This window comes from Ursus arctos, unplaced genomic scaffold (assembly GCF_023065955.2).
Source record: "Ursus arctos isolate Adak ecotype North America unplaced genomic scaffold, UrsArc2.0 scaffold_7, whole genome shotgun sequence".
Classification (NCBI taxonomy): domain Eukaryota; kingdom Metazoa; phylum Chordata; class Mammalia; order Carnivora; family Ursidae; genus Ursus; species Ursus arctos.
Genome location: NW_026623089.1, coordinates 56,238,203 through 56,261,146, shown reverse-complemented (window position 1 = coordinate 56,261,146; position 22,944 = coordinate 56,238,203). Strand labels below are relative to the sequence as shown.

Genomic DNA, 22,944 nt, shown 5'->3' with positions numbered 1-22,944 from the left:
AAAAAGAAAAAAAGAGAAAAAAACTGAGAATAAAATCAAACAAGTAGGGGCGCCTGGGTGGCACAGCGGTTAAGCGTCTGCCTTCGGCTCAGGGCGTGATCCCAGCGTTGTGGGATCGAGCCCCACATCAGGCTCTTCCACTGTGAGCCTGCTTCTTCCTCTCCCACTCCCCCTGCTTGTGTTCCCTCTCTCGCTGGCTGTCTCTATCTCTGTCAAATAAATAAATAAAATCTTTAAAAAAAAAATCAAACAAGTAGAACAGAACAATAAACTGGATCCTGAGTGTATTTTGGTCTGTTTGTTAGAAGAAACTGGATCCCAAAACAGGCAAGAAAGAAAGCCTTATATATATACAAAAATGTAGTTGAATACAATGACATGAAGCCAAAAATGAAAAAACTATATATATATAAACCATAAGTGTAAAATTAAAATTAAAAAAGACTTAAAAAATTAATAAGAAAATAGTTGAAAAGGATAATAAAATATAAAACCGAAGGACTAAAGAATAGTAACTATACCAGAAAAATATACACTACACTAATCAGAAGAGAAAAGAAACCAAACAGAAAAGAAAAGGGAAAAAAGGGGGAATAAAATGGAAATAAAATCAGACAAGAAGTTAAACCAAACAGAACAGTAAACTAGATCCTGGGTATATTTTGGTCTGTGTGTTAGAAGAAACTAGAAAAGGTCTCCCAAAATAGGTCAGAAAGAAAAACTTATATATATACAAAAGTAAAGTTGAATACAATGAAAGGAAACCAAAAAATGAAAGAAAAATATATATATATATATACCATAAGCAAAAAAAATGAAAATTAAAAAGACTTAAAAAAATAATTGCTAAAATAAGAAAATAGCTGAAAAGGATAATAAAATATAAAACTGAAGGACTAAAGAATAATAAGAAAAAGCCACAAATGCTATATACTTCTTTCCCAAGAGCTGGAGTTTTACAGTTCTGTACAACTGGTAAACTTGGTATTTGCCAGAAGTTCCTGCTGGTCTTCTGGGGGAGGGCCCTGTTACCTGATTCCCAGGTGTCTTTGCCCTGATGGAATTGCACCGCCATCGCCAGGGGGCCAGGCTCAATGTAAGTGGGCTCCGGAACCAGTGGGAGAAGGGGAGGTTTGAAAATGGCTGCACCCCAATCTCTAGCCCAGGAGCTGAAAGTTTGTGTCCCCCGCTCTTCAGTGTACCCTCACAGAAAAGTGATCAATCACTCTTGTCTCCCCAGTTTCCATCCACACTCTGTGTTTACCCAGCCTGTGACCGAGCACTTTCATCTCAAGCACTCCACCCCAATTCAAGTCTCCAAACTTTATGGACCCTTGCAGCACGCATGCACACCACTGCTGCTCCCACGGTAGGGAAGGGGTTCTCACTGCGGTTTTGCCTCTTGCTGGGCCCCCGCTCAGAGAGCATTAGACTGACTAGACAGCGGTTCTCAGTTTATGGCAACACCAAGCAGTAAGCCGGAGCCTGGTCTCACTGTTTGCAACTGGCTTCCCCGCTCCAATGCCTGGGAACTCTGCTGCACTCAGGCACCCCCATTCTTTTTGTGACCCCGGGGATCCTGAGACCAAGGTGTCCCACCTGGGATTCCGCCAGCTTCGCCTCCTGAACGCCTTTCAGGTAAGCTTCTAAAAGTTCTGGTTTTGCACTCTGCTGCTTATAACACTTTCTGGTACCTGGCATACAGAGGCTCCTTCCCCCCCAGGTTTATCTTCCAGTGTATTGCCTCAGATTCACGTCTCCTCACTTCCTACCTTGCAAAAAGTGGTTGCTTTTCTATTCGTAGAATTGTAGCAATTCTTTTCTCCGATCACTGGCTGATTTTGCAGGTTTTCAGAATGAGTTTATAACTATCTAGCTGATTTCCAGGGACCAGACAAAATGGGATCCCCTACTCCTCCACCATCTTGGAGGGTCTCCTGATTAGCAAGTCTTAACTAATCAACCCTAATGTTCTACTCTTACGGAACAAATAAGGGTTATGCAGTCGCATAAATGTACTAGCCTTTACGAGGCGTCCCCAAAATGAAGGCCATTTCCCTATTCATGCCTGGTAGCTACACAGGAACAAAATCTTAAACGACTTGTGAGAATTCATTTAAAAATCTCACCAAAAAACTTGGTGATACATATTAAAAAAAAAAGTATTCAACATCACTCGGCATCAGGGAAATACAAATCAAAACCACAATGAGATACCACCTCACACCTGTCAGAATGGCTAAAATCAAAAACACAAAAAAACAACAAGTGTTGGCAAGAATGTAGAGAAAAAGGAATCCTTATGCACTGTTGGTGGGAAATCAAACTGGTGCAGTCACTGGAAAACAGTATGGAGGTTCCTCAAAAAATTAAAAATAGGATTACCACATGATCCAGTAATTCTACTAGGTATTTACCCAAAAAATACAAAAACAGTAATTCAAAAAAATATACACCGCTGTATTTATTGCAGCATTATCTGCATTAGCGAAATTGTGGAAACAGCCCAAGTGTCCACTGATAGATGTATGGATAAAGAAGAGGTGGTATGTATATACGATGGAATATTACTCAGCCATTAAAAAAGAATGAAATCTTGCCATTTGCAACAATAGGGATGGATCTAGAGGGTATAATACTAAATGAAATATGTCAGTTAGAGAAAGACAAGTACTATATGATTTCACTGAAATGTGGAATTTGAGAAACAAAACAAACGAACAAATAAAAAAACAGACACATAAATTCAGAGAACAAACTGGTGGCTGCCAGAGGGAGCATGGAGGGGATGGGTGAAACAGATAAACGGAACTAAGAGTACAATGAGCACTGAGAAATGTACAGAGTTGTTAAATCAATGTACACCTAAAATTAATATAACACTGTATGTTAATTATACTTAAATAGAAAAAAGAGAAAGGGATAATTTGTCTTAGGAGGTATAATGCATGGTAAGCCTAAGGGAAGTTCCCTCGTAAATTTTGGGTTAAGGACAAAAATTTAGATCTACAGCATAGTATAAGTTTTTTTCAAGCTCTGCTTTAAGAATTCCAATAAATAAAATCTGGACTTGCATAATAAGTCAGAGAATCATGATGTATATTATGAAAGGATTACTGACTTTATGAAAGACTTTATCACACAGTTTCTTAAATAGCTGCTTTTCTCATACATTTTGATATTTTAAAAATAATTTCCTATTTGACAAATGAGCCACCATGTGCCTTAGGACAAGTCACTGAAATTCTCTAGGCTCAATTTCTTCATCTATATAATAAGGATGGTTTTAACCATGCTGCCTGCCTCACTCAGTTTTCATGACTATAAAACAAGAGATTTTATATAAAGGTACTTTGAAAGCTGTATATACATATTTTTATGGTTGTTGCTTTTATTTTTTTTTAAGATTTTATTTATTGATTTGAGAGAGAGAGAGTGCACACACAAGTGGGGATAGGGAGACAAGTAGACTCTGTGCTAAGCACAGACCCCCACAGGGTTCAATCTCACAGCGCCAAGATCATGACCTAAGCCAAAATCAAGAGTTGGACACTTAACCAACTCAGCCACCCAGGCACCCCACAGCTGTTGCTTTTAAAAGAGAATTGGGGAGGGGGGAGCTTTCCAAAAGTTACTATTGTTACTAAATATGTATTTTTTAATATTTTAACAGTATTTTAAAAAGCAATTTTAGATGACATATTCCCTCTATAAAAATCAAATCTTTCCTTGGTTCATGATCTACTTTTCCCATTTTTTAGTTCTTCTGACGTTACATATTATCATTTCCATGGTCTTCATACCTGGATTATGAGTGGCTCCAGGAGCTTCTCTACAGTGAATGTTTGGACCTGCAGATCCTGAGGATCAATATTCAGTGTGATTGGTGTTTCAGCTGACATGCTGCCTGTGCAAAAAAACAAAGACACCTATTAATAAATAAAAGTACTTTCTAAAGGGAAGCACTAATGAAAATCATATAATACATAAGATTTGTATTCGGCCCCTCTTCCTGTTATCAGCTGTAGCCCTCAGAGGACCAGGGTGACAGGTCCATCAACAGAGAAATGAGATTCCTTCCCCATCTGTTCTCTGTTCATGCAGTCTGGGCTTAGATCCTCTACCAAATTAAACTATGTTAGTATGATCATGACTAAAATAATAACCCAGGGTGGGTTTGCATCTGTTCAGGAGTCTTAAGTAAAAATGAATGGTCAAGTCGGTGAAACATATCTTATGGCCAGCAAGTCCTCTGACTTCCAAGAAATCATAGCACTGAGGCAGCCAGCATTCATATTTTCTTTATTCTTCTTAATGATGACTCAGATGAGGAGCCAAGCAGGATTTTGGAAGATGTGATACACCTCTATTTGTTTGAGGAACTGTCTGAGGGTTTTGATTGAAGAAGAAAGTTGGGGGCAATTTACTTTCCTATACAGAAAATAAACTAATTTAAATTGGCATAGTTATTATAAAAAGAGAGAAGGGATTGATATTTGGGCAAGACAAAATAAGAAAAAAATGACAAGCCATCTTTAAGGCATTAACATTAATCTTAAAATCAGTGAGATTTTTGCATAAGAACACACAAATATCTCAATGACCACATGTGGCATATATATCATAATATATTCAAATTAACAAATTGGCTATAAAATCTATTACCCAAATTGCCAAGTCCACAAATTTGTATTACCTTATTCACAATCAAGTATTTACTAAAGGCCCACAGAGATAAGCAGTAAGAAACATGTATCGCCTATATGTAACTTAGTCTGTTAAAAATAAACAAATTTATAGGGGCGCCTGGGTGGCACAGCGGTTAAGCGTCTGCCTTCGGCTCAGGGCGTGATCCCGGCGATCTGGGATCGAGCCCCACATCAGGCTCTTCTGCTATGAGCCTGCTTCTTCCTCTCCCACTCCCCCTGCTTGTGTTCCCTCTCTCGCTGGCTGTCTCTATCTCTGTCGAATAAATAAATAAAATCTTTAAAAAAATAAAAAAATAAAAAAAATAAACAAATTTATAATACACAGAAACATGTGTTACTATCAATGCAAAAACCTTCCCACTTAGATATTACCCATTTTCTTCTATATTTTTAGGCAAGAGAACATAAGATTCCACCCTCAGAAAATATCCGGTTATTCCCTATGGCACCCACGGAAACGAAAACAAAAATAATTAGGAAGTACTACAATAGTCCCCCCTTATCTACAGCTTTGCTTTTTGTGGCTTCAGTTACCCATGGTCACTTGTGATCCAGTCCAGAAACAGATGATTTTCCTTCTGACGTACCATCAGAAAATAAATGGAAGCCTGGGCTACATCACAATGCCTAGGTCATTGACCTCACATCATCTCAACAGATAGGCAGTTTAACATCCCACAAGATACTGAGTACAATAAGATATTTTGAAAAGAAAAGAGACACCATACCATATAACTTTCATTACAGTATATTGCTATAATTGTTTTATTAGTTACTATTATAAACCTCTTACTGTGCCTAATTTATAAATTAAACTTTATCACAAGTACATATGTGGGAAAAGGAAAGGGAGGAGGAAAGAACACATTTTCATGGTGTTTCTCTTATCCAGAATCAATGCCTTCAACACTCCTTTCCATCCCAGTGATCCTAGGAGAGAGGATTGTTCTTTTTTCTATACCCCTGCCTCCAACTCCAAGGGATATCAGAGTCTCAGGGTAGGGCCCATGTTCCCTCCCAACTGTTTCCCCTGAGTCTATTCCCATTCTCCTCCTAGACTTTGTCAATGACCATTGGCCTAATTCCATAAAATCAGCATCTCTTTGCTCATCAATCTCTCCCACTCTGGTGGATCCTTTTCTAGATTCATAAATGTGTTACTGTATATATTCCAAAGATAATCATGATCTCCACGGGTATGTGTAAGTGAAAAGGTCAGTGCTTTACCAAGGCCTTTCCACACCATACACCTGATCACACGCAGAGAGAGACATACATATGAAACCATCCTGTAACTAAAATTAACTCTTATCTTGATGAACTCTTAGATTAATAATGTAATTTTTATTTGGTTTTATTTTGGGGGGCTGGAGGGAGAGGGAGAGACAATCTTAAGCAGGCTTCACGCCCAGTGCAGAACCCTACCCAGAGCTCAATCTCACGACCCTGAGATCATGACCTGAGCTGAAATCAAAAGTGGGACACTTAACCGACTGAGCCACCCAGACACCCCCATAATTTTTTTTTTAAGCAGAGGCAAATACTATAAAAGTTATACACCAATTTTTACCTGTGCAGGAAGGGGGGGGTGTCAGTGCCCTGAATCCCCACATTGTTCAAGGGTCAACTGTACTATAAATGTTGCGAATTTTATATAAAACCCACCAACAGGGGCACCTGGGTGGCTCAGTTGGTTAAGTGACTGCCCTTGGCTCAGGTCAAGATCCTGGAGCCCCCAGATCGAGTCCTGCATTGGGCTCCCTGCTCAGCAGGAAGTCTGCTTCTCCCCATGACGCTCCCCCTTTTCATGCTCTCTCTCTCATTCTCTCTCTCTCAAATAAATAAAATCTTAAAAAAAAAAAACCAACATTGTTGATTTCAGAGAGCGTGTACACTTTCTGATAGGTAGCACATTTCTACACACAACCAAATGGCCTGTTCAGGGCACCTTTGCCCCCTTTCAGACAATCATGTGTGTCCTGTTTTCAGTCTATTCTTAACTCCACCAACAAACCACTCATACAAAGTGCCTACAATTCCTTTACTTTTTAAAAGACATTTTTGCCTTGAAAAAAATATTATTCAAATTGTATTAAGTGAAAAAATATTGTTTGAATTTCTTTTCAAATGAAAGTATAAGTTACTGTTATTCTATGATATAAAAATATATGAAGCACTCCAAATACGCTTCAAGTAAAAAATGTTCCTGTTGAAAAAAAAATAACTTAAACTAAGGGTACTTATTTAAAATAAAGTACATCAGAAGGGAGATGGATGGGAGGAAGGGTGAAATGGGTGAAGAGGATTAAGAGTACACTTACTGTGATGAGCACTGAGCAATGTATACAATTCTTGAATCGCTATACTGTACACATGAAACTAATATAACACTGTATGTTAACTATACTAGAATTAAAATTAAAAACTTACTTTTAAAAATCATGGGTTTAAAATAAAGATAGATAATAGATAGATAGATAGATAGATAGATAGATAGATAGATAGATGATAGATATAGACAGATACAAAGCCAAATGATTTAGGCCTTTACTACCTTGTTTTTCTTCCTTTTCACTGGTTTTATTTCCTTTCTAAAAGTAAAAACACAATCTCTCTTCTTAGCTATTCATCTGAAATATAGAAGATATGTTTCAAGAAAGGCTCCATCACTATTACCAAATGGTTTCTCTCAAACACATTTCTAGGACTGAAATGTTTTGTTTTGGTTTGGCTTGGTTTGGGTTTTGGTTTTCACTTTTTCCAGTCATTCTACCTACCACTTTAATTCCCTCTAACAGACGCAAATCTAAATTGACAAATAGGATATTCCCATGATGACACTTCTGCATAGTCTGGAGCCAATATATACAACAAAATATGTCCTTCAGTCTCCATAACCATAGGGTTCTATCAAATGAATACTCACAAAGGAGCTCATTTGTTACCCCTCTCATGACAGGTACTATCCTACATATAAATCAAGTCAAGATCACTGACATTGCTTTGTTTTTTCGTATCAGTGACAAAAGGTAGAGTACACTGTTGTGAACTGAAGTAAGAGCGAAGAGAACTTTCACAGCCTTTAAAAACATGTCCTTTCACAGAAATTCATTCACAATGGATTTTCAAAGCCAAGTTGAGCACCAGAAATTAGAGGCAAAGAAAATAAAAAATGAATAATAAAAATTATCCACATCATATATAATCCTGCTAGAAGAATGTTCTTCAACAAAGAGATAAAAGACAAACCTAATTCAGCCAAAGTATCTTCTAAATCTGTGACCATGTCTTTAATACGCATTAAGCCAAAGAAAGTTATTGAGAAGTTCATTTTTTTCATGGCAAAATTATAAAATAATATGCCAACAAGTCCTTGAAGAACCTTGGCTACATATAATGATTCTTCTTTGAATAAAGACTGTTTCTTATAAAAATCTTTTGGATCTTTTATATCTGTCCTGTTCAGTAATCCTGATTGATTGGAGATCAGGCAGTAATTTTGCAAATGAAGTTAAAGCCAGGTCAAAGTCTGACAAACTGTTACCAAATTCTTACAGCAATACCATAATGTGAATCCAAAATAAAAATCCTACTAGGTTGTGGGTATTATAATCCAGGGTATTATAGAGTTAGGGAGCACTTCTCAAACAATTCAAGAATAACTCCTACGACATCCTTCATTTCAACAATGTACTGGACTTGGATGAATAGAAATGATGAGTACTCACTATACCATTAGATTCTGGGGTTACTTTTTCTTTATTATTTGAGAGAGTGAGCACACAAGCCAGGGAGAGAGCACAAGGAGGGGAGAGAGCATGTGGGAGAGGAATCAGTGGAGAGGAAGGGAGGGGCAGGGGGCTGGAGCAGAGGGAAAAGGACAAGCAGACTTCCACCAAGCAGGGAGCCCCATGTGGGGCTCCATCCCAAGACCCTGGGATCATGATCTGAGCTGAAGGCAGATGCTTAACTGACTGAGCCACACAGGCACCCCTGGGATTACTTTTATAAAGTTCTTCCTTATGTTGAATTGAAATATGTCACTTTTTGACTTCTCTCCAATTGAGACTATTTCATAAAGTGGAAAAGGTACAAGTTTGAAGACAAGAAGACTAGATTAAAACCCAGTTTTCAGAATCAAGGGGAGGAAAACAAATGACTTGACAGCAGTAACAGATGTCTCCAGGGAGAGTCCTCAAGGCGGAGCAAATGCACCCATGTGGATCCTTCCCTTCTCCCCACACTATCTTAACCACAATACCTGAATTTCCTTTATTCCACTTTATTTCTTGTTCGCAATTGAATTCATATCAATTTTAAATTCACTTAATTTAACAAGCATTTCATTTTTAAATGCAGCTAACTCTGAGGTCACAGGGTGCACATATTCAATCATACATTAATATGAACTAGCTCATTACTCTCCATCTGACACCCATATATGTTACTTTCATAGCACAAACCACATTGTATTCTAGTCATATCCTGGCAGCAGAAGAATGTTTGATCAGAGAGATGCACACAGAGGTCAACGGAAAATTTCACCCACCATTCCCTCACAAACATTAAAGAGAAAACTTTTCCACCTACTTCTTCCTACTGTTAACACATGACCCCCTGTCTCCAAATTCTGAAGCTCAGTCTCCTCTTAGTAAACCTATAATCCTTCTACATAAGTTGACATGTTATTGTGGGATGGTTTAGAAACTTAATCATCTATATATGTTTCCTACAGAAAAGTCCCTAATACAAAATATTTACTTTTAAAAAAATAAAGTTTCTAACAGTTTGTAAGGTGACAGTTTATTCTCCATTAAGATTATTAAATTCCATGTCAGAGTCATCAGACTTATCTAATTAATCTCTTTATACTCACTTTTCAACTAAATTGTTCAATTCTTTTTCACAAGGATTACTGCAAACTCAAACCTCCCCATCATATATTTGGACAATTAATATTTCTTTGCCCCTAAATGCAGAATTTTATTTTTTCCTCCTAACATTTCATCCTGCAGAATCTGGACTTTGGTTCCCACCAGTCAAAAATTAATATTAGAGAATCCAACATGTTAACACTTCCTCCAAGTTTTCTATTTACCCATTAACTGTTCGGTATGAATTCTAGAGTCTCCAGTTAAGTCACTGAACAATGACAGCCGGGCATTGGCTGATTTTGATACCACTAGAAATATCTTTTCAGATACATAATGATCAAATGATAAACACTGCAGATGTGACTTTTTCAACCAGTTATTAATCACTTTTTTGTGAAATAATCTACTTTTTCATCTTGTCAAAAAAAATGTAAGGATTTTTTTAACGTTTTATTGAAATAAGGACATCCTTTCCTTCCTATTTAAGAATTCAATTTTAAAAAGAAATCTAGTTTGACATAACTCACTCCTGGAGAATCCATGCCGAATGCTAGTAATTACTGCCATTTACTTACAGTTTAATTCTTCAGTTTTCCTAGTTTGGTGCCCAGAAGTCCAGTCTACTTTTAGAGGCCACCTTTTTACCCTTTTTGAAAATAAGGGTATTTGCCCTTTTTCTGCTTTCTGACAGGTCTGCTATTTCTTAGTGACTCCCAGGTTCTGTGCTCACATTTGCAGATCATTTTAGAATTAAGGGATATACTTTTTCAGAAGATACATAATTCAACCAATTTAAAGGGACTAAGCTATCTCCTTTATTTTCATCATCTAGGGTTTCAATTCTTTTTTAATTAATTAAAAATTTTATTAAGTAATACAAGGTTCAACAACATATATGGTTAAAAACAAGTCTCTCTCCCATCCCTGTCCTCCGGCCACCTAATTTCTCTCCCACAGACAACTGCTATGGTCATTTTCTCATACAGTTCCAGAGACATCATAGATAGTACCAGCACAGAAGTATCTATATTTTAATACAAATTCTAACAGACCTGCCTCTTCCACTTAATTCAATTCCCTGGTATCAGTCTTTGTTCCATCTTGCCCACGTGACATCACAGTATCACAGCTTATATGTATTATCTATCAGCTGCTAATCTCACATCATTTGACTCATGCACAGTACGTATTCTTCTTATGCTTTTTATTTCTTTTTCTCTCAGTCTACAACTTTGGAAGTCCTTTTTTCTTTCCTTCAGCATTCCTTCCAACCCTAGCAAATGAGAATTGCTTTAGCCTTCTCAACATTATATTTCCTAGTTCAGCCATCCTCTTTTATTTGCCTTAAGTAATATGTCCCTCTTCCCATCTTTGATCCATATTCTTTTCCAATGCGTGCTCTTTACACAGAAACACTAGGATTTGGGGCCATTCATGTTATTGTTAAATGATTATTTATGAAGCACTACTCTAGATTCTGGTGAAAGAAAAAGTAGTAAAGCCAAGGCCCAGCTGACTCTCTTCTTTCTTCATTTCTAAGTCATCAAATTTCTCTTTGGTCATATACAGTCCCTTAAAATCATACTTACCATTAATCTAAAATTTCCGAAATTTGCTTCTCTTAACATCGAGGACACGTGTAACTGTGTCTAACAATGTTTTATTTACAATCGTCACCTCTACAATAGAACAGTCAATTTCTCCCAAACCAGTACTGTCCATAGACTTGGACAAGAGCTGCCCCACCCTGCATCCTTATGTTCTGGAAGAGCCCATGGGACCAAGGTAATATGCCCTCCCAGAACCCACACTCCCCTTTCTGACATGCTCAGGATATCCAGTACCCCACCTCTCTGCTCAAGCAGCCCAAACCTACGTCCAGGGCCTATGCCAGCCTATTCCTAGAATCTATCCTACCAAAAATAAATGACTCAACATGTCCATCCCTACACTTGAGAGGTAGCCAGGAGGCAGCTTCCTCCCCAAAATTTTGAGTTTGATGGAGTTTGTATGTGCAGTTCGGATTGTCCACTTGTACATGCTTGAGGCTGCTCAGATGCAAAGCAGAGCCAGAAGTGGAAAGAGAAGGGGGCACACCACACATCAGGGGCAGGAGTGAGCTCCCCATCCACTCCCTCATTCTAACAAGAAACTTCAAGGAATCCAAGAATTCTAAGTCCAAATCTTGTCACCCAGGTCATTTTGAAGGAGTTTTTCTCAAGGTAGAAAGATAGGAAGATAGAACCTACTGTAGCAACTTGTTAGCTTGATTTGTAACTTTTACATATATAAGCGCGGTATGCAGGCCTCCATTTATACCTTCACTCAGTTCACTAGGTTAAAAATAGGCCTGCCTAGACTTTCTAGCGTTCCATATCAAGAAGTTCTTATTAATCAGATTTACTTCTTTCATTGTTCCCTTAATCTTCTAAAATGCATTTAACCCTGAGGTAGGGTAAAAAAAATTACCAGTTGTTCTAATTTTAAGAGAAGACTTCTTGAAATTTTCAAAATGTATCACCTCACTGTTACTATAACAGTTTTTTTTTTAATCTGTAGCAGGAAAATTAGTCACATAATAAGCTTCTGCAACAATACCAGTTCTCTTTTCCTCTCTTTTTTTTCCCTCATCCAAATGTTCTATTACTCTTTTCTTAAGTTTACGGGTTTCCATGCAAGAGTATATATTCACCATATGTATATTTTTCTACTTTTATTAAAATTATTTGTGAACGTTCAACATTACACTCATGAGAAAATAAATAAAATCTTAAATATTCAAAAAACAAAATAGAAACATTCAATTCAGGATTTATTGCTATCTATGATATTGTATTTAATTTGTATCTTTTTAGGTACCTATATTTATTATTATTTATTAATTATTGACCTTTCCTTTTCCCATGTGATTTTCTCTGGGTAATTACAGTGCATAGTATCTATTAACATGGTTTTTCTATGCTCTAATTATTGTCATAACACTAACACACACACACATGCACACACACATGTGCGCGCGCACGCACACACACACACACCTTTGATGGTTTTATCTGCAAATGGGTTTCTTTTCCTCAAGTTTAAAGTGTTTGATTATGTCAACAAGTCTCCTACCAAAAGTAGCTTTGGATTTCATGAGATCTCATTTAGTGAAACTCTATTTAGTGAAATACAAAGGAGAAATTTTTTACAAGGTACCGATCACAACCATCACCACAAATATTCTTATCTAATGAGCAACTAGTGAAACGTTTCCTACTCCCGAAATAATGTCATAAAAGAGAGCATTTATTTTGTCATCAGATATTTATCTTGAGGGGCGCCTGGGTGGCTCAGTCAGTTAAGCATCTGCCTTCAGCTCAGGTCATGATCCAGGGTCCTGGGTCGGAGCCCCATGTAAGGATCTCTGCTCAGCATAGAGCCTGCTTCTCCCTCTTCCTCTGCCCCTCCCCCTGCTCGTGCTCTCTCTCTTGCTCACTCTCAAGTAAATAAAATCCTTTTAAAAAATTTATCTTGAGTGGATAGCAAAACTCTGTAAGCTTCATTTTCCCTTCTCAGCACACCCCCCTTTCAGAAGGGTTAGCATAATGTAGTTCGGAATAATGTGAAGGATTGGAACCAAATGTAAGTGACAAAAAAGAATATATATATTTATATATATATCAAAATAAACAAGTTTAAGTAGAGAAAAGGAAAGGGGACACACGGGATTTGCTGCACAATATTATCACAGTTGACTTTATACAACTATCTTGGCTAGAGTGAAATAAAATGGAAAGAGGACAACTATAATAAAAAATTTCCACTATAATCTCTATACACACCTGTTTTCCAAGCCCACCTCCCTCCCCACCCCTATCCCACCCCTATGGGTTCCAATGTCATCATTTCTGGCTTATTTGGCTCACTGAGAAAGAAGTACACACATCTTTACTCACTGGGTAAACAAAACGATCTCAGGTTTGTCAGAGAGTCAGTAAAATCAAGCAATTGCCTAATATATATGATGGAGAAATAGTTGGGTTTCTTTCTTTTCAGATGTTCTTCCTACACTTTACAAATACCTTCCACACATTTATTTGGAGATCAATAATAAGTATAAGCTCTTCTGCCTAGCCTTTTCCTCAGCTATAACAGCAATGGTGTGGCACCCCTAGACTACAGGGCGTCATTCATTTATTCATTTATTCATTCATTCAACTTGTATTTATTGAGTTTCTACTTTACAGCAGTCAGAGGGTAGAGGGAGACCATAAACAATAAATATAATAAAAAGAAAATTGTTAGCACATTAGAAAAGGACATATACTATTAAAAAAGAAGAAGAAAAGAAAAAGAACAGAGTAAGCAGAATTCAGTGGAAGAGACATTGGAAGCAGACTGAAGTATTAAATAAGATCAAGATTAGCTTCACTGAGGACATTTGAGCAGACTGGAAATGGTGAGGAAATTAGCCAAGCAGATACCTGGAAGCAGAGCACTCCAGGCAGAGATAACAGCAAAAACTTGAGGCAGGAGAGTGTTGGCATATTAGCAGAACAGCAAGGAGGCCAGTGTAAGTGGGGTAGAATGAGCTACAAAGCACATAGTAAAAGAGATCAGAAAGGGATGGGGTTGAAGGTGGGTGGCTACAGATCATGTCGAACCACATGGAAAATACAGCAGACATTTGAGTACTAGAGAAACATGATCTGGTTTATATTTTGGAAAGATCACTCTGACCAATAAAATGAAGTTTGAGGGGCAAGAGCAGAAGCAGGGACACCGTTGGGAGGCTCCTGTAGTACCTTAGACCTGGATGGTGCCAGTGAAGTGGACAGAAGTGATCAGATTGCAGATATATTTTGTCAATTGAGCCCACAGGAATTCCCGACAGACTGGACATAGGAAAAAGAGAATTCAAGATATCTTTAAGTTTCCCAGTCTGCAGCAACTGGAAGACTGGAGTTACCATTTAACTGTAGTGGGCACGGCTGCAGGAAGAACAGGAAAATGAAGAGTCCAGTTTGAGACAGGATAAGTTGAGATGCATGTTACACATCCAAGTAAAGATGTTAAGTAGGCAGTTAAAAATACACGAGCAAAATTTGGGAGAGAAATCAGGGATGAAAATATAAATTTCAGAGTTGTTAACACAGAGGTGGATAGAACACAACCATCAAGGGAACAAGCCGACTAGGACGAGGCAGGTCAGAGTCAAAGTATGTTGGGAATGAAGGGAAATAAATGCGGTGGTACTCAGAAGAGGAATACAGAATTAAGATTTGCCTTTCAGTAAATTAGAAAAATATCCTCTTCTGAGCAAATAAATTAGAAAAAGGTGCCACCCTCTGGGTAGACACAGCCCTGCAGGTGTTAGCAGGAAGGCCCACAGTTTGCCCAGCAGAGGGGGGGCTAGGTTTCAGCCTCACTTAGCCTCTCAGCAGGACTACAGGCATCCTCTCAGCAGGACTACAGACATCCTGCTGCCCTCCCCTGTCTGCTATAAGGTTTTTTTTGTTTTTTTTTTTAAGTAGGCTCCATGTCCAGCGTGGAGCCCCATGCATGGCTCAAACTCATGACCCTGAGATCAAGAGTCAGACGCTCAACCAACTGAGCCACAGTTGCTCCTGTTACAAGAGTTCTTAAATTCTCCTGCATGTCCTCACTACTGGATCTCAGTAATTAAGAGCACTGGCTTTGAAGCTAGACTGCCTAGGTGAGAATCTAGGTTCTGTTCCCTGCTCATTGGTGACTTTAGACAAATTAGTAACTTTCCCTAAATAACAGTTTCCTTGTCTGTAAAATGAGAATAATAAGAGTACCCTCCTCAAAGGGATCTTGAAGATTAAGGAAAGTTCATATAAAAGCCATAACTTTGCCAATATCTCTGACACCTAGCAAGGGCTCAACAAATATTAGTTGATATTATTTTATCCCCTTTTCAGTAGGAAAGCAAAGTCTACTTGCCTACATTTAGGATAAACATATTTCTTTTATCTATAGAGCTTTAATTATTATTCAAGTATGCTTTCACTCTTTGTTGCCATAATAAAAGAATTTAAAATAAAGCTTCCCTCTGGTGCCTCATTTTATTGGATCTTTTAACTTCAAATTCTAAGGTATATTTCCTACATATGTATTAATTAGAAAAGCAACATGCCTAAATACCCTAGGGAAAAAAAGTCCTAATGCACGACAACCTCATAAAGGGTCTTGAGCCCTTCGAAATCAATTCCAGAGTGGTGCATAAAAGGTACGCTCCAGGGTTAGGTCTACAGTTCTTCAATGTACTACATCTGGGATCCTCAAGAGTCTGCACTTTTTATTTCCTCAGCTTTCAAGAACTCTGGGTTTCAACGGAACAAAACAATTTATATTTTGTAATAAAAAGTAAGTATCTTTAGCATGCTGTAATTCAAGCTTTAAGCATCTGAAGTTCTCTTTAATAAACCTCTGGCTAGTAATCTTATTGATGCTCTTTGAAAAATGATCAAATTGAGTGCTTCCCCCCCAAAATTATGAGTTTTATGGATTCTTTATGAGAACACCCATGCACAATTAAATTAGATTGAAACAATTGCTTACTCTAGCCATAGTAACCAAAATAAAACTTCCTCGCACATACAATGAAGATGAGGGCTGCAAAAATGGTTTTTAAAAAGCCAAAAGACTGCCTTAACTAATATGAAGTAAAACAAAGGAAAACAAATTTCTATTTATATTTAGGTCGTATACTATGTCCTTCATACCGTGAATGGCTAGTCGAGTTTATTCTCCCTCCAAAATGAAGGAAAAAAAAAAAAAAAAAAGCAAAAACTTGTAATTCAATTTCTGATTTAACTGAAAAGTAACACTATATAAAAATTTTACATGAAGACCTCATTAGCCTGCTCCTGATAACACATCTTTTATAAAATGCCAGTTCACACTAAAAGCTCACCCTATACTTCACAATGGCACACATTTTCAAAATTGCAGCTATAGAGAAAGGACAGAAATGCCCCATGGTTATTCTATATAGTAATGCCTTTCAACTTAAGGACATTTTGTACCATATAAAAATTATAACAGAACTGAAACACTATGAGATCCCATCTCATATAAGCACAGCATGAAGGTTACCTACATATTATTTAAAAAGCCAAAGAACTAAATTAGTGCAATTGAAATTAAGAAGATAATCTAATATGTGAGACCTCAGAGAAGCTTTCATTGAATCACCCAGAACAAGAATAACCTTCAGCTATAAGGCATCAAGTTTAAGCAAGCAGGGCAGAAGTAACATGTCCTTCATAGACACCTTGAAAGTGACAGTGGCTTTTGTTGCTGGAAGTCCAGTGGGCCTGTGGGTCAGTTCCACTCCATATTATAAGACAGCTCAAATATATATGAATTCTCCAAGGTATGTTATTTTCGAAAGGCAGAGAACAAAAAGAGAATAATGAAAAAAGTAAAATTCTTGTCAACCTCAATTTGAACCTAAAAAAATCCCCATTTGCTTTTGTTCTCTAATTAGCTAGAAATAAATAAGAGCCTGCTTATCAGAATAAACAAAATGAGACCAAAGTCTCTGAAAACACTATATTCATTTTTCTATGTACCTACTAGGGGAAACAAACAGTATATAACTATTTTAAAAACTTCAGCTCCAGGGCGCCTGGGTGGCTCAGTTGTTGATCCCAGGGCTCTGGGATTGAGCTCCGCATCAGGCTCCCTTCTCCGCGGGGAGTCTGCTTCTTCCTCTCCCACTCCCCTGCTTGTGTTCCCTCTCACTGGCTGTCTCTCTCTCTGTCAAATAAATAAATAAAATCTTTTAAAAAAATAAAAATTCAATAAATAAATAAATAAAAACTTCAGCTCCTTCCTAGCCTCCTTATTTCCACTTTTTCCATATTTCTTTAACAGAGTTTTTAAAAGTCTGTGCCAGAATCTTTCAACTTAACCACCCACGTTCACTATTTTACAGCTACTTTTCTCCAGGAACTGTGCCCATATATCTATTAACCCTATTTAACTATTTCTCCCACATGCTCAGTATTTTCTCTGTAAGACATACAAGACTTTCTCCTCTGGCTTCCAAACACCACTTTCTACCCTTCTAGCATTCTTTCCCAGTATCTTTTGCTGGCTCCAGCTTATCTACTACCTCCTGTTAAAGAAGGGTCTTACCCTAAAGTTCAACCCCTTACATTCTATTCATTGCTCACATTACATTGTTTTCTCTGAGTAATCTTATCCTAGAGTTTCAGTTCAACTTAGAACCTCAGATTCTACAGTCCAGATCTCTCACCTGAGGTTCAGAGCTCCCACATGCATTGACCACTGGGCCATCTCACAGGCATCTCAAAACTGAACTCATGATCTTTTCCCCAAAATCTGTTGTAACCATCTTCACTTCTCATCTAGATTAATGACTTCACCATACAGTTAGGCACCCAAACCAGCACCATGAACATCATCCTAGAATATTTTCTTTCCTTCTGCCTCTGTCTTCGTATCAGATTAGTGGAAAAGTTCATATTGCTTCTATCCCTTTACCTCCTCTTATATTATCCATGTTCTCTCCATTCCCATTACTACTACCTCAGTTCAGACCCTCTTTAGACTTATTTAGACTTTGTGATGATACCCTAGCTGGTCCCCCTTCTAGTTTTTCACAACCTCCCATTCATCCTTCAAATTATTCCCGAAGTCATCTTTCTAATATAAAATAAGATAATGTTACACTAAACCCCTGCTTGAAACACTCAATGATTCTCCATTTTGACACAATAAAATTCAGGTTCTACTGAATGACTTGAGGAAACTTGGTCTATTCTATGTCTCTAGCTTTCTCTCCCTCTTTGATCCTCCTCTTCCCTGTACTCCATTCATGTGAAAGAATATGAAGTTCCCTGAATGGACTATTTTATGCCCCTAGACTTCTATTCACCACACTCCCTCTGCCTAGAGCGCCCCTCTCCAAAAGCCACTCGACAAATGCTTGTTCATCATTCCAACTCAAACAACCCTCTTTACATCTACACACACACACACACACACACACACACACACAGAGTCATGAGAGAAGGAAGCAGTGCTGCCTTATCTCTGTACCCTATACAGATCTCTAAGAGAATCATCATCATCCTACCATCTTCTGGGATTTCTTATACTATATGGTGGAGTAAATACACGTTTATATCACTTCCTTCCATCAAAACTAATAGAAGACAAAAAAAATTTAAAGTTAGAACCACTAACTTTAGTGACTAACTTTGTCATTACCCCCAAATTACAAAGAAAGAAATACAGTGAAATCTTGACCAAATTAAAAAAAAAAAAAAAAAAAGGCAGGTGAAAGCCTATACACATCTCAGTGGTAAATAATTTTCCCTAAAAGTGCCAAAACACTGAAATTCCTGTCCATGCGTCCTTTGATTAGAGTATTAAGATGTAGGGCATGGATAGACATGGCATCAAAGGGGGATATCCCCATTTGAGACTACAGAAACACAAGAATGGTAGGGTAGGATTAGCATGAACATGCCATTTCTAACTGTCTATGACTAAGCCCACCTAGCCAAGGGAACTGTTAGAGATCCAGCACAGTGAAGGAAAGAAGATATATTGAACCACCAGTTCACAATGCTGATAGCCTGGACTTAAAGGACTTTGCCATGAAGCATACTGAGTTTTGAGCACCAAGCAATGAAAGAAAACTAATCCTGAAAGCAAAGGAAATAACTTTGGTGAGAAAGCATTCAATACCACAAATGGATTAAAAATTGCTATTATCTCAACTTACACACCTTATACTGTTCTTCAGTAAATGACTGGTGGTATACAAAGATAAGTGATGAAAACTTTACATAAAAAGTATAAAATAAAAAATGAGAGGAACCAAAAAATTCATATGAATAAAAATTAGAAACAGAGGAAGAGTTCAGTGAAATAGTTACACCTGGGGGCACCTGGGTAGTGCAGTCAGTTAAGCATCTGACTCTTGGTTTCAGTTCAGATCATGATCTCAGGGTTGGGAGATCGAGCCCTGCGTCAGGCTATGTGCTCAGCACGGAGTCTATTTAAGACTATCTCTCACTGTAAGGGAATGAAAAACAAGATAAAAGAACTCAAGAAAAAATGGGAGCAAAAAATAAAACATTACAAAGATAAAATTAACAAAAGCATTCAATATATATGAACTGAGAGCACAGTTTGGGAACATGGTGGACAGACTAGCAAAATCACACATCAAAAAAGATGGAAAAACTCAAACACTCTTCTTTCCTCATCTCTCATAGCAAGGAATCAACAGATATTATTTAAAGTTGGGTGGCAATTTAAAATAATTTCTCATTCAAGGAAAAATATGCAAAAATCCCTTAAGCATATAAAAAGCTGTCCAGCCATTGAAAGTGAGGGGATGGAGAAACATTTACCATGCTAAATGGATGTCAAAAGAAAGCCAGGGTAGTAATACTTACATCAGACAAAATAGACTTTAAAACAAAGACTGTAACAAGAGACAAAGAAGAAAGGACACTGTATAGTAATAAAGGGGACAATCCAACAAGAAGATATAGCAATTGTAAATATTTATGCATCCAACATGTAACCACCCAAATATATAAAACAATTAATAACAAATGTAAAGGAAATAATCAATACTAATATAACAATCGTAGGGTACTTTACACCCCACTTACATCAATGGACAGATCATCCAAACAGAAAATCAACAAGGAAAAAATGGCTTTGAATGACACCCTGGACCAGATGGATTTAACAGATATATTCAGAACATTCCATCATAAAACAGCAGAATACACATTCTTTTCAATTGCACATGGAACATTCTCTAGAACGGATCACTTTTTAGGCCCATAAAACAAATCTCAACCAATTCAAAAAGATCAAACTCATACCATGCATCTTTTCTGAACACAATGCTATGAAACTAGAAATGAACCATAAGAAAAAATCTGGAAAGACTACAAATACATGGAGGTTAAATATCACACTACTAAACAATGAATGAGTCAACCAGGAAATCAAAGAAAAAATTAAAAACTACAAGGGAAACAAATGAAAATGAAAACACAATGGTCCAAAATCTTTAGGATGCAGCAAAAACACTCCAAGAGGGAAGTTAATAGCAATACAGGCCTACCTCAAGAAATACGAAAAATCTCCAATAACCTAATCTTACACCTAAAGGAACTAGAAAACAACAAACAAAACCAAAAACCAGCAGAAGAAAGGAAATAATAAAATAAATGATATAGAAACTAAAATGATATAGAAACTAAAAATAAATGTTATAAAAACTAAAAAAAAAAAAAAAATTAACAGATCAGTGAAACCAGGAGCTGGTTCTTTTCAAGATCAACAAAATTGATAAACTGTTGGCCAGACTTAAGAAAGAAAGAAAGAAAGAAAGAAAGAAAGAAAGAAAGAAAGAAAGACTCAAACGAACAAATCACAAATTAAAGAAATAACAACCAACCACAGAAATACAAACAATTATAACAAAATATTATCAAAAATTATATGCCAACAAATTGGACAACCTAGAAGAAATGGATAAATTCCTAGAAACATAAAACATACCAAACTGAAGCAGGAAGAAATAGAAAATTTGAACAGAACAATTAACAGTAACAAAATTGAACTGGTAATCAAAACACTTCCAACAAACACTCCAGAACCAGATGCTTTCACAGGCAAATTCCACCAAACATTTAAAGAAGAGTTAATATCTATTCTTCTCAAACGATTCTAAAAAATAGAGAATGAAGGAAAACTTCCAAATTCATTCTATGAGGCTATATCAAAACTAGATAAAGACACCACAAAAAAGAAAAAAAAAGTACAGGCCGATATTTCTGATGAACACAGATGCAAAAATCCTCAACAATCTAACAATATATTTAAAAAGTCATACATTACCATCGAGTGGGATTTATTCCTGGGTTGCAAGGGTGGTTCAATATTCGCAAATCAATCAACGTGATACGCCACATTAATAAGAGAAAGGATAAGAACCATATGATCATTTTAATAGATGCAGAAAAAGCATTTGACAAAGTACAACAACCATTCATGACAAAAACCCTCAACAAAATAGGTCTAGAGGAAACGTACCTCAAGATAATAAAGGTCATCTATGAAAAACCCACCATTAACATCCTCCTTGATGCAGAAAAACTGAGAGGTTTTCCTCTATGGTCAGGAACAAGACAGGGATGTCCACTCTCACTACCACTATTTAACACAGTACTAGAAGTCTTAGTCTCAGCAATCAGACAACAAAAAGAAATAAAAGGCATCCAAATCGGTAAGGAAGAAGTAAAACTTCCACTATTTGCAGATGACATGATACTCTATAAAGAAAACCCAAAATACCCCACAAAAAAACTACTAAAACTGATAAATGATTCAGTAAAGTTGCAGCTGCAGAATCAATGTATAGAAATCTGTTGCATTCCTATATGCCAATAATAAAGCAGCTGAAAGAGAAATTAAGAAAACCACCCCATTTACAATTGCACCAAAAACTATAAAATATCTAGGAATAAACTTAAGTGAAAAAGAGGTGAAAAACCCGTCCTCTGAAAACTATAAAACACTGATGAAACACTGATGAAAGAAATTCGAGATGACACAAAGAAATGGAAAGACATTCCATGCTCACAGGTTGGAAGAATAAATATTGTTAAAATGTCTATACTACCCAAAGCAATCTACACATTTAATGCAATCCCTATCAAAATACCAATGGCATTTTTTCATAGAACTAGAACAAACAATCTTAAAATTTGTATAGAGCCACAAAAGACCTCAAACAGCCAAAGCTATCTTGAAAAAAAAAAAAAAACTGGAGGTATCACAATTCCAGATTTGAAATTATATTGCAAAACTGTAGTAATCAAAACAGTATGGTACTAGCACAAAATAGACATGTAGATCAATGGAACAGAACAGAAAATCCAGAAATAAACCCACAATTATATGGTCAATTGATCTTCAACAAAGCAGCAAAGAATATCCAGTGGGAAAAAGACAGTTTCTTCAACAAGTGGTGTTGGGAAAACTGGACCACAACATGCAAAGGAATGTAACTGAACCACTTTCTTATGCCATATACAAAAATAAACTGAAAATGGATTAAAGACCTAACTGTGAGACCTGAAACCATAAAAATCCTTGAGAAGAGCACAGGCAGTAATTTCTCTGACATTGACCATAGCAACATTTTTCTAGATACATCTCCTAAGGCACAGGAAACAAAAGCAAAAATAAACTACTGCAATTACCTCAAAATAAAAAGCTTCTGCACAGTGAAGGAAACAACCAACAAAACTAAAAGGCAACTTATGAAATGGGAGAAGATGTTT

The 22,944-nt window shown here is 37.0% G+C and overlaps 1 protein-coding gene across 8 annotated transcripts in view; it reads right to left on the bottom strand.

Annotated features, from left to right (window-relative positions):
• CTNNA3 (catenin alpha 3) overlaps positions 1-22,944 on the bottom strand; it is a 1,640,794-nt gene that overhangs the window by 1,559,013 nt on the left and 58,837 nt on the right. For all 8 annotated transcript variants that reach the window (XM_026504310.4, XM_048218672.2, XM_048218678.1 and 5 more), the window contains one exon: positions 3,804-3,907. In XM_026504310.4, the coding sequence (XP_026360095.1) occupies positions 3,804-3,902 (99 nt within the window). In that variant the 5' untranslated portion in view covers positions 3,903-3,907. The remainder of the gene's footprint in view (positions 1-3,803; positions 3,908-22,944) is intronic.